This window comes from Etheostoma spectabile, chromosome 16 (genome assembly GCF_008692095.1).
Source record: "Etheostoma spectabile isolate EspeVRDwgs_2016 chromosome 16, UIUC_Espe_1.0, whole genome shotgun sequence".
Taxonomy (NCBI): domain Eukaryota; kingdom Metazoa; phylum Chordata; class Actinopteri; order Perciformes; family Percidae; genus Etheostoma; species Etheostoma spectabile.
In genome coordinates this window covers 27,712,171-27,723,543 of record NC_045748.1, presented here as the reverse complement: position 1 = coordinate 27,723,543, position 11,373 = coordinate 27,712,171, and the positions used below count along the sequence as shown (strand labels likewise).

The 11,373-nt window shown below is 38.9% G+C and overlaps 1 protein-coding gene across 1 annotated transcript; it reads right to left on the bottom strand.

Moving 5' to 3' along the window:
- Positions 1 to 646: 646 nt before the first annotated feature.
- On the bottom strand, positions 647 to 9,488 carry LOC116704633 (DNA-directed RNA polymerase III subunit RPC4). The gene is made up of 8 exons (XM_032540256.1): positions 8,484 to 9,488; positions 6,449 to 6,495; positions 6,190 to 6,344; positions 5,990 to 6,114; positions 4,367 to 4,472; positions 3,849 to 4,129; positions 2,759 to 2,911; positions 647 to 1,483 (listed from the first exon to the last, which is right to left on the bottom strand). The coding sequence occupies exons 1-8, from the start codon at positions 8,673 to 8,675 to the stop codon at positions 1,343 to 1,345; spliced, it is 1,200 nt and encodes a 399-aa protein (XP_032396147.1). The 5' UTR covers positions 8,676 to 9,488; the 3' UTR covers positions 647 to 1,342.
- Between the last annotated feature and the right edge of the window lie 1,885 nt (positions 9,489 to 11,373).

Below are 11,373 nucleotides of genomic sequence, written 5' to 3'. Positions count from 1 at the left end.
GGTATAAAAAATGATAAAACAGACAGATAAAAATCTACAATGCATGTAACATAAAGAGATATCAGTATAAAAGCGCTCTCTGTTCCACAATTGGTTGAGAACACAGTGAATTGCAATGCCTTAGGTCTTTCTCTTAAAATCAAGAGCGCCGTCTAGTGGGCTCAGAAAATAAAGACACTGGTTCATGAAGCTTCGTTTGGCCATCACTACTTTCCACTGCCTCAATATAGCAATACGCCAACAATGCACCTGAACACACCTCCCTGTAAGACCAGCACGCCCACGGGCGCAGGTGCTTCTGTGATTTAAACGACGTGGGCTATGGCGAAAGCTCTGCGTGGAGCCGCCGCAGAACCATAAATCACGCTTCAAGCCTCTAAGCTCACAACCGTGCTCACTGCTCTGCTGTTGTATGTAGAACAAAAGGAGCGTTCTCCTTACTGTCAGAAGTCGCCCCTCTGTAAAAGGGTAGTCAGTGCTCAGGCAACATGTGCAACGGAGTCCTTGAGGATCAGTAGTTTGAGTCTGACGCCATGTACAGTAGTACATCACAAGTTGTATCCTTTCCAAAAAAAAAAAAAAACACGTCTCCTCTGGCGGTGTCTTCACATCTGATCCTGTAGCACCGATGATGTTTCTCTATTTATTTCAGATTGCTCTCTCTTTTTTTTTTTTTTTTTTTTTAAATACACAAGTTTTTTAATTTCTTTTTCTTTTTTTTAAATACTTTTATGATAGGGTCTGTGCAATATTTTCAGTGGCAATACTGTATTGATACACAGGCGCCAAGTATGGATCTTTGGATCTGGATGTGTAGGTCAGTTCGACAATCCCATTTTGCAGCAGTACCATTGAAGTGATATGACCAAACAGAGAAATGTATCTTTTTGGATAAAACAGATGTTGACAAAGTTTCCTTCTGGGACATCATTTGAAACTGGGAAAAATTAGAAGCTGGAAAAAAGGTTATAAATTGCAGTATATCGCAGACTATTGAAATATGTTTAAAATCGCAATAATATCGTATCATGGCATAAGTATCATGATGATATCGTATCGGGAGGCGTCTGGTGATTCACACCCCAAGTTCAAAATTTACAAAATTAAACCATAGTAAAAAAATGATCAAAGAACACTGGTTACTGAGGGTAACCTACATAGCTGCCTTAAAACCTCTGAGGAGAGGTATGGAGAATATACAAACCTGTCATTTCCTCCACAGTGATCAGTTGCTGTGCTAACAAAACATCGGATCAGGAATCCCACACAAATCAAACAAATCTGAACTTCTTTCAAATGGTCTGGGACTCTCAGCTGTGTTGGGTTTCTGTGCAGGGGATGATCAGGGTCCTTGTCCCTGCTGCGTGGCAGCTTGTCTCAGTAAAGCCTGGAAGTCAGGAGATAAGACCAGTTTGTGGTGGACGTTCCCTAACACCATCATGTCTCCACTTCGGCCATCGGACAGACGCACCGACACCAGTTGCTGCAGAAGGAAGAAGGATAGATGGCTTCTCTATTAATAGTGTCAGAGTGGCTTTGTTTTTCTAATCACATATTATCGGCAGACATAACCTGGTACTGCAATAGTTAAGTGTTTTAAAGTTTTAAGGAGGAATAAAAAAATGTGGCAATAAATTATACTGTATGTTAAAATTATTAACGTCTGGTATATTATTCACTTAATTTTTGGAAATATTTTTTTCCCAACGAAACATTACTTCACTTTTCAAAATGATGTTACAAATTTTAAAATTAAAATGTACTGTATATTCTTATTAATAGGGCCACACGGAATCAATAAATGCAGGATTTGGCAGATTTTCTGCAGTTTTATGCAGTAAAAAAACAATAAACAAAAAAAGTGCTCAGAATGTTGAATGTGTTATTTTCACACTAGGCAGGAAATGGTCTGCTATACTATGCTGATTTTCATTCTGGATCAGCGCTGAAAACTGTAAAAAAAATCTTGTGATATATTTGACGCACTTGGTTCAGGATTTAGATATAATCAATTGCTAACTGCAGTCGCTTTCACATCAGTTACAACAAAGAGTAAAAAATAGGGTTACTTATATGCTGTCCTCCTACAAAATATTCCAATTAGCTTCAACTTAAAAAGATGAATCTGTTGCAGATAATTGTAAACTTTATTTTTTGGAGATTATGATTTATCGGAAATTCCTTACAGTTTTCAACTCTACTGGAAAGATATGTTGACAGGTTGATTTTTTTGTTGTGTGTCTGATAACGGGGCTGTAAATTAAATTAATTCTAACTAAAATGCTTGTTAACATTAGTAATTAAACCTAAACAGCTAATGTAAGTTCAAACCTTCTGTGAGCTTACCCTGTACTATACGGGGATTTCTCTACTGTGTGACAGTTAGTCGCGTGGTTGTGACACAATCGTTAGCCTATTTTTATAAAGATGTCTGCTATGAAGCCATAACGTGAGATAAAAGGTAATGGAGCCTTTTATACATTGTTGTGTTTCTTTAGAAATAAACAGTGGACAAATAGAGTCTTTAAACGCTTCAGATATAAAGTTATTTGCTTTCAAAGTGGCGCCAAAATGAATGGCGGTCAATGGAATGCTAAAAGCAGGTGATGGCTTGGTAGCATCAAAATGGCTCTACACTTACCCCCTTGGTCTCGTCGCGAATCTTTGGTCTGGGCTTAAAGTCACAGATGTTCTCATAATAAGTGATGCTATGTATACTATTATATGACAAACACACACACACACTTCCTGCAATTACCTGCAGGAAGGAGAAGGCAGCGCCCTCAGAGACGTCCATGACAACGTGACCCAGCTTCAGCTCCACTTTTCCTGACTTCCTGATCTGCAGTTTACCCAAAAATCCTTCTGGGAGTTGGGAAAGCACCGGGCAGCCCTCCTTCACCGCAGCCTCCTGAGGACAGGCAGAGATACACAATCTGGTAAGAAGTGGCTGAGACTAGCATATTTGATTAAAAAGATCAACAGTACTCTTCTCTGCTAACAGGCCTATCAAAACATTTTGGATTTAAATGGCTCTGTTCTGGCACACTGTGAAAACCTTTTCACTAGTGCCGTCTTACCTTTTCTGCATCAGTTAGGTATTTTGGTGAATGGCTAGTGGTTAGTGAAAGGAGATGAGAGTACAGCTGGGAATCCAGCAGGACAATGCAGTTTAGTGTCAAATAACACCAACAAAATCCCATCCTCCATTGTATTAAAGCGGCCATATTATGCTCAGTTTCAGGTTCATAAATGTATTTTGAGGTTTTGGGCTTTTTCACTTTGTAAACCTATAACATGCACAAAAAAGATTTATAACACCCTCAACCCTGTTATGCACAATCAAGTTATAGACATACTTTTTTTTTTCGAGACATGGATCAGGATATGTATGCTGCAGAGATGTCACCTTAATGTATAAATTGATATGAGTAAAGTAAATTAAATTCAATCTCACAGAAATGCATTGATCTCACACAGAACAATATATGTAAGACTTTGCAAATGAGAATCTACACATTGTTTATTACATGTACAATGTTATATCATTATTTTAGCTTGTTTGTTCCACTTTTGTTTATGTAGCAGTGACAGTTAGAAAAGTTGCACCAGATAAATAAAAACAGTTCAGTTGTGGACTTGTGAATTGCTGGGTCCTTGTAAATTATAGAGTGTGGTCTATACCTACTCTATCTGTAAAGTGTCTTGAGATAACTCTAGTAATGATTTGATACTGTAAATACAATTTTATTGGAATAATTAATTAAGTCGAAAAGACAAAGAAGCCCTCTTTTGCAATGCCATTGTTTTTGCTCAAAGAAGGAAATGTGTTTATTCCGTTAGCTCACTTGTGCTAGATGGGAAGGCCTCTTGTCTTCAGCCTTGCCTTCCTTCTTGGCAGATTTCTCTGCTGTAGATCCTTGAGGGGGGTCGACCTTCTGTCCAGACGCTCGGCCTGGCATACTGTCAGGTAACTGCATGAAGAAGAGCTCCTCTCTGCCCGACAGGCTGATATCCTGCAGCAGTTCTACCAAAGATGGCGGCTCTGATTTGGGCAGCTCTGTTCTGCTGTGGCCTGCTCTGCTCTGAGCCCTACAGGACGGAGGTTTGAACAGAGGAGGGTTCTCTGCACCTGCCAACATGACGACCACAAACACTTCAACACATGAACGGGCTGCAACCGATTACTTACTCGGACGTGGCAGTACAGGCAGGAATGGAAGTCATTTTTTTAGTTGATGTTCCATACACTTTCCATTCACACATGTCCACAATGTTAATACCTTAACGTTAGCTCTTTGTTTACTGGCGTGTAATGTGACACTGTTAGCAGTAGTAGTCAGAGGTGGTTTTTCTCACATGTTGTGGTGTGTTGTCAGTGTCCGACTCTTATTGAAGCTACTGGACTGACACAGAGGCAGCTGGATGGGTTTCAGCTTGTCATCATTCCTCAGACCGGGATCATCTATGAACTGAAGGTGCAACATATAACATTAGTTATGACCAATGATGAGATGGGTGATTGTTATTACTGCAAATTATAATTCGTTTTTTTATTTTATTTTGGATCCTCATTGCAACATCAACTGGCGCAATATATATATTGCGAAAGGCTGCAACATATCGCGATAGACACAAGAAAATATCAGTGTAAAACACATTCATTTTTGTTCAATAAAAGAATGTTAGAAATTATTCCTCTGTTTTAATTCAACAAGCAGTTTGTTGTACTTTACAAGAATACGAAAAGCAGCAGAAATGTAGAACTGTTTATTTATCGCAAGTAATATTGTTATCGCGATATTCAACAACGCATATCGCATAGTTTCCTTATATTGTGCAGTGCTAATTAAAACTCACTGACTCACCAGTGGGAGTTATTACAGTCTAATGCTGCGCAGCTACACGTTGTGCAAAACCACAGGACTTTATTGTTCCCAATTCTAGTATATGAATAGCTGAGATTGTATTCCTGGAAAACAGCAGCTTTCTGCTTGTAGATGAGACAGAAAACAGCCACATTAAACTCTTTAAAAAAACAACTGTCCACATCTCCTCTGTCCTCCAGGTCTAGAGACATTATTGTATCAGTTGTGTGATGGTACATCAGAGTGCCGTGATGCACAGTTAATTAGAAATAAGACCAGTCCTTCTAGAAAAGTATTCTTAAATAAAAGACTGAGAAAAAGATGTTAAAGTCAATATTCTGATATTAAAAATGGATCAAATGACTATCTCTGATGTGAAAGTTTGTCACTTGTAGCCAAATATTTTTCTTAGGAGTTGGTAGACAACAGACCAGAGCTACAAGGAGGGTTAATAGAAGGGTTAATTGGACTTGGAATGATAGGGTCCTTGCTGAACTGCAGCAGAGGATTTAGTAACACAAAGAGGGAATTTTGAAAAAATGACTAGTCTTGCTTTTTGCAGACCCTCCTCCAAAGCGTTCTGAAGGAGGGTCTGGCTACTCCACACAGCATTCGGGAATGGGAGGAAAGCGTGCTATGGTTTATTAGCATTTCTTTAAACCCACCACAATCGTCATGGCCAAATGGTGCAAAACTCCACAAAGAGCCGCTGCAAAATAGTCGTACGAGAAAAAACTCCGATTGGACAGATAGTCTAGCTAGCTGTCTGGATTTACTCTGCACAGATCTGAGGAGCAGTAAACCAAAGTCCTCAGAAATCCACCGAATTTAAAATTCCAAGCATAAGGAAACAGAAAATTCATGCATCAGGCGGAATTTCCTGCAGCACCGGATAAGTGCCAGAAATGAAATGCGAAGGATAAAGGCTACAAAAAGACTAACAGTGAAATACCTACTTGATTTGCCTAAATCAGACTGGATGCTATGAGCTGCATACAAACTTCAGTAAATATTACAGAAAGAAAAATGATTATATGGACACCTGGCTGTTGTTTTAAGACAGCCTTGCACATGTGTGAATGTATCCTTTTAAAGTACAGCAGCTAGCAGGAGATACTTACATCATCCCTCTGTAGTTTACCGAGTATCTCATCTTCATCGTCCTCCGAGTCTTTCTTTTCTTTTTTCACCAGTTTACACACAGGAGAGGTAGTGGAGTCATGCAGATCTATAGCACCACGCAAGCCTGAACAGAGAGATGGATTGTGAAGGATGCTCAAATTCCACTGAAAATGAAAGGAGAAAGGAAGAAGTTGTGTACCTGTTTTGCGTACGGTGTCGGCAGGACCCTGCTCAAAGATGGAGTGAGACTGGATAGTCTGATGCCTCTCTCTCCTCCTCCCTCTGTTCTCTCGCCTCCTCTCATCCCTCTCTCTTCTCTCCTTTTTTGGAGTCACACGGATCTCATCCTTTAACCTGGGAGAGAATTGAATATGATATTTATAATCCCTATACACTACATACGAACAGCACACATTAATAAATAGGAGACTGGAATTATCTGATTAATGGCCACTCACTCTTCTTTGCTTTTCCTCACAGCGTGGACATTTGGCTCAAAAGTTTTCTTCGGAAAAAAGAGAACACAAATAAATACAAAACATTGTTAATACCAAGTATTTCTTCATTGGGATTTAAAACAAAGGTGATGCAAATACATGGAATATTTAATATGCTATACATTTTTTTCTAGCTGCCAAATTCAATATGACTTGAAAATATGGCACGAAAATTTCACTTTATGAGTTTTTTTAACATTAACCCCAGCCTGCCTATGGTCCCCCAGTGGCTAGAAAGGGTGCTAGGTGTAAACCGAGCCCTGGGTATCCTGCTCTGCCTTTGAGAAAATGAAAGCTCAGATGGGCCCATCTGGAATCTTGTTCTTTATGAGGTCAGAAGGGGCAAGGTTACCTCCCCTTTCTCTGCTTTGCCCGCCCAGAGAATTTGGCCCACCCATGAGAGAGAGACATCACAACTTTCAAACAAGCAAAGTGGCAGTTGGTCAAGGCCGCACCCCCAGCCTCCCCCTCCATTAGCACCTACATTAAAGCAGCCATCAGACCAAATTGGTTTATAAACTCAAACCCTGACCTTCCTATGAAAGAAGGAAATGTGTTATATCACCGTGTAAACAGTTTAACAATATCATTTTAATTAGAGATAGACCAATTATCGTTTTTTTTTGGATTATCTGTATCTGCATTTTATTTGCCTGATAACAGACTTTGCTTTATTAATCCTTTTGGGATGACTTCCGCAAGGACATTGAAATTTCCAGCATCCGCTTTTAGCGAGAAGAATACAGTATAGAGAGAAAAAGAGGAAGACAGCATAAATATATCAGTAATAACAGTAGTAATATTAATAATAACAATAAAATAAAAAGGGTGGCTGTAATAAAGACATTTACCAGAAATTATCATAAAGTGTCAGTGTTGAGTCAAGTGTTAAAGTGTCTAGGTATTTATGTGAGTCCAGGTGTGTGTGAGTATGTACTGTCCTCTCTGCCCTATTTCCTCCTCCCCCAAGTGAAGAGTTGTACAGTCTGATGGCATGTAGTCCTTGAGTCTGCTGGTCCTACACTTGGGAAGGAGCAGCCTAAATAAAATAAATAAAATAGATAAATATAATAGATATAAAGTAAAATTTAGTTAATTAATTAACATGTGTGCTACTTTGGTTCAGCAACAGCTTGATATCTGTCCCTCTGCTTCAGTTACACTTACCAGTGAGTTACTGTCCCGTCCACAACACTATCTGACTCTCTTTTACTATGTATAATGTTGAAAAATAATTGCATTTAAAAAAAGTTTTGTGTTGTAGTTTGTAATATTCCAAAATTCTAATATTGATTTACATTTTTTTTAAATTTTAATTTTCACTGTAAATACACATCGGTTCCAAATATCGGTTTTAATAAGAATAAATAATTGATAATGGTATCGGCCTTAAAAAAAAACACAGTATCGGTCGTTTCCTAGTATTTTATTTTGTAGGCCCTGATAGATAGATAGATTTTTATTGATCCCCAAAAAATGGGAAATTCCAGTGTTGCAGCAGCAAAATCTTAAGACATTGCTTTCACCTTAAGAGTTTTTACCCAACAATTACTTTATATTGTTGTCTTTATTATCTTTATCTTAATATGTTGTATTTATCCTTATTGTGAGAAGAAAAAAAATGACACATTTCTGTTGCTCAACTGTCCTACTATAGTGATATCATTGAAGCCATTTGAAGTAACTGTGAAACAGGTTAATTAACATGCCTGACAACAGACTTACTAAACAAATGATGGTGCAAAAACTAACCAAAAACTAACCTTGAGCAGTAAGGAAGCTTTCAAAGTTTTTTTTGTTATCCTATATTGCAGTGTAGAGCGTATGGGAATCCTCTGACGCAACATTAAATTAATACTGTAGACATGTTTGAATTAATTGGATTCTCTATTGTAGGCAATTGTTAATTGTAATTTGAAGTTAACAGTTTTTGTTGCCCAGTCTATTAATAATTTGATATCATCATTTATTGGTGTGTGCCATACAGTAGGCATACCTTTGATTTTTTGAAGACTCCCCCCAGTGTCATGTCCCTGGTTCTGAGGGACGTCAGCCTTCCAGGTGCAGTAGGGGAGGACACACTCCTGACCCGCCCTGTGAGTCCTCTGCCCGCGGTTAAACTCAGCCCGGTCCCGCTGCTGAGGCTGGAGGAGCCGGGGACACTTGCTGTATCCCCAGAGTCGGTCATTTTGTGTTTCTTTTGTGTCCCCCTTTTAATAGGTTATTCTATTTATTTAGTAGCTAAGCTAGCTAGCTGTAGCTAGGCAAGGGATTTAACAGAATAAAACATCCTGTTTTTACTGTGCACACAATCAGTGACGTCAGCTTTGGACCTATTGCGCTTCTATTTTGAAAGTAAAGCCGTGTCAGCGGAGTGATTTTACTGTAACGTTATTTCTGAATCTGTCCGTTATCTTTCTCCCTGTCCAACAAAAATATTTCGAGACAGTTGGTTAACACACGCAGTCTAGACTGCACTGGTCTATATAACGTAACATCAGACAACTTGACAACAACTTATTACCCTCCATTTTGTTCGCACTAGCTGTATCAAAACAGACTGCGCCAGAACGCAAAACAACACTCCCAAGACAAATGTGATGTGTTTGGGCAAACCGATACCCTTGGTTATTATAAGTAAGTCTAACGTTAGGTAGCTATATTCGCTCTCGCTGCAGTGCACAGCGACGTTATCCTTCCAGAAGGCTGCATATAAATAGAGTTCATCTCTGACACATCTTCTTGGTCGTAACCCAGCGGAGTATCCTGGCGGTTGTTGCACAAAAACACAGGTGCTGAGTAGAAACGTTAAAAATGTTCAACCGGCGACGTTATTCTACCATATCCGTTTTGCTACCTGTTTAATGTGTCCCGTTTAAAACGATATAGGAGGTTCATTTCCTTCCGTAGCAACTGCACTGCTATTGTTTTCCTTAAATGTACTACACTAGTAGAACCACAAGATGGCGGCGTTGGTCCGCTGTGTGAGTGTGTGTGAGCGATGAATGGGTTGAACAAATCCTCAGCTCTTAAATACCTTTTTGTCAAAGTGGCGGTGGAACTTCGTACTAAGACTCAAGTAGTAATTTTAAGGTACGTGTGGGCTCATTTTACTTGAATATTTCTCCTACTCTACATTTCAGGAGGCAATCTCCTCTACACCGTTTATTGCACAGCTGGAGTTCTAGTTTTTTCAAATTAATGTTTAAAAAAGTGCTATTTAAAACTATTAGCAAGCTAGTACTACTGCACTACTACGCAACAATCTATAAAATGGAGTTAACAGAGGAGTTAATCGCCCAGTTTAAAGGCCTTTACACATATGCAGTGATACAAATAAATGTCACGAAACTGCAAATAATTTGGATCTTTTTAGGCAATCTTTAACGTGCCTGTCAGTCAAGTTAATTGCAATGTATTTTTTTCAAATAAATGATTAATGTTCTACAAAAAATTAAAAAAAAGAGTCAACATCAAGCGTTGATGACCTTGTGCTACTTTTACTTAATAAAAAGAAGAAGAAAAAAACATGGGTAAAAAAAGGAAATCCACAACAATCTCCACTGTCCCTCTATTTAGGATTCTATCTTGCGCTACATTGTTAATAAAGACCAAAACTCTTCTTCGACCAAATACACTAACTCTGGGCTTTTTATAATGAAAACTGACAATTATGGAAGGCTATAACGAGATAAGTGTGGCTGTTATAGTGTTGCAGGTGACCAATCATAAGTGGGCCAGTGCCTCATTGGGATTACGCCCCCAAATTGTCAACAGAAATAAACTTCTCGAGCAGAGTTACCTGTGAGAGTGTGCGCCCTCAAGGGCTAGCCAAGCAGACACTATCTAGCCAAGGTTGCTGCTCTATGCGCTTAATACTCAGTTTTATACAAGTCTTTTTTTAACATGAAAAATCCAATTTACTAGCGGAGGGCAATTGTATCCCGGGGGGGCTGGTGCCACCCTGTGCCCCCCTTCTAGCTCCGCCCCTGAACCACCTTCAAGACGATGGAAGGCGTATTTTGTACTGTTTTATACAGTATGTGATGTACTGTTTTAATGTACTGCTTGTCTGCAATATATTTTGTACTGCACTGAATTGTTCCTGCCTAGGGGCTATGCAAATTAGCTATACTGGTACAGTACTCGTTGAAAATGTGCCTGTTTGGAACTGGCCTATGGCTTTTATGGAACTTTTGCTGTCTCCTGCAACTTCATTGCAACAAACATACAAAAAACATTGCAACTTTTATTGCATTTTTTTTACAAAATCTTCCGCAACATCAGGCATTTTGGGCCGTGACAATTAAAAAAAAAATCCACAAAATCCGGGTACTGAGTGGTGGTTAATCATTAACGACTGGTAATGATGATGAAGGGTGGAGGCTGCCTTCACCCTATCCTTAGCCATCTTATCCAAGTTAGGGGTGTCAACATCTGTCAAAAGACATGAGCAGCAGCCTGTTTCTGGTGGACCTAGTGAAAAGTGGCTGCAGCTCAGAGTCCCAGCATCACTGAGGATTTAGACATTGCTGTAACTGAAAATTGAATTGGTTACACTTTATTTAGACTTTCTCCAATTGAATCATTTATATCTGGCCAATACAACCCTCAATGTCCAAAAGAAGACCTTAATGTTCCTCTCTTCTTACTGCAGTAGTATGACAGACATTACTTTAGACATTACAATAATTTATGGTCTTTTCTTTGTTTATTTGACAAATGTTCTTATTGTTGTTATTATTTTTATTGGTATTTTGTTGATTTTGTTGTCTTTATACTGTCTTTTTATCTATTTTTTATTTCTTTGTTCTTGCTAAAAACTGCTGCTGGAACTTTCAATTTCCTGCGGGAGTCATCCCAAAGGATCAATAAAGAGAAGTCTA

What these genes read in the sequence shown, in the direction of transcription:
- LOC116704633 (XM_032540256.1), bottom strand. Translation starts at nt 8,675, where the DNA reads ATGACCGACTCTGGGGATACAGCAAGTGTCCCCGGCTCCTCCAGCCTC. An exon ending in CGACACCGTACGCAAAACAG is followed by an intron (nt 6,115 to 6,189) that starts GTACACAACTTC and finishes CTCTCTGTTCAG; the next exon opens with GCTTGCGTGGTGCTATAGAT. An exon ending in TCGGACACTGACAACACACC is followed by an intron (nt 4,130 to 4,366) that starts ACAACATGTGAG and finishes TGTTGGCAGGTG; the next exon opens with CAGAGAACCCTCCTCTGTTC.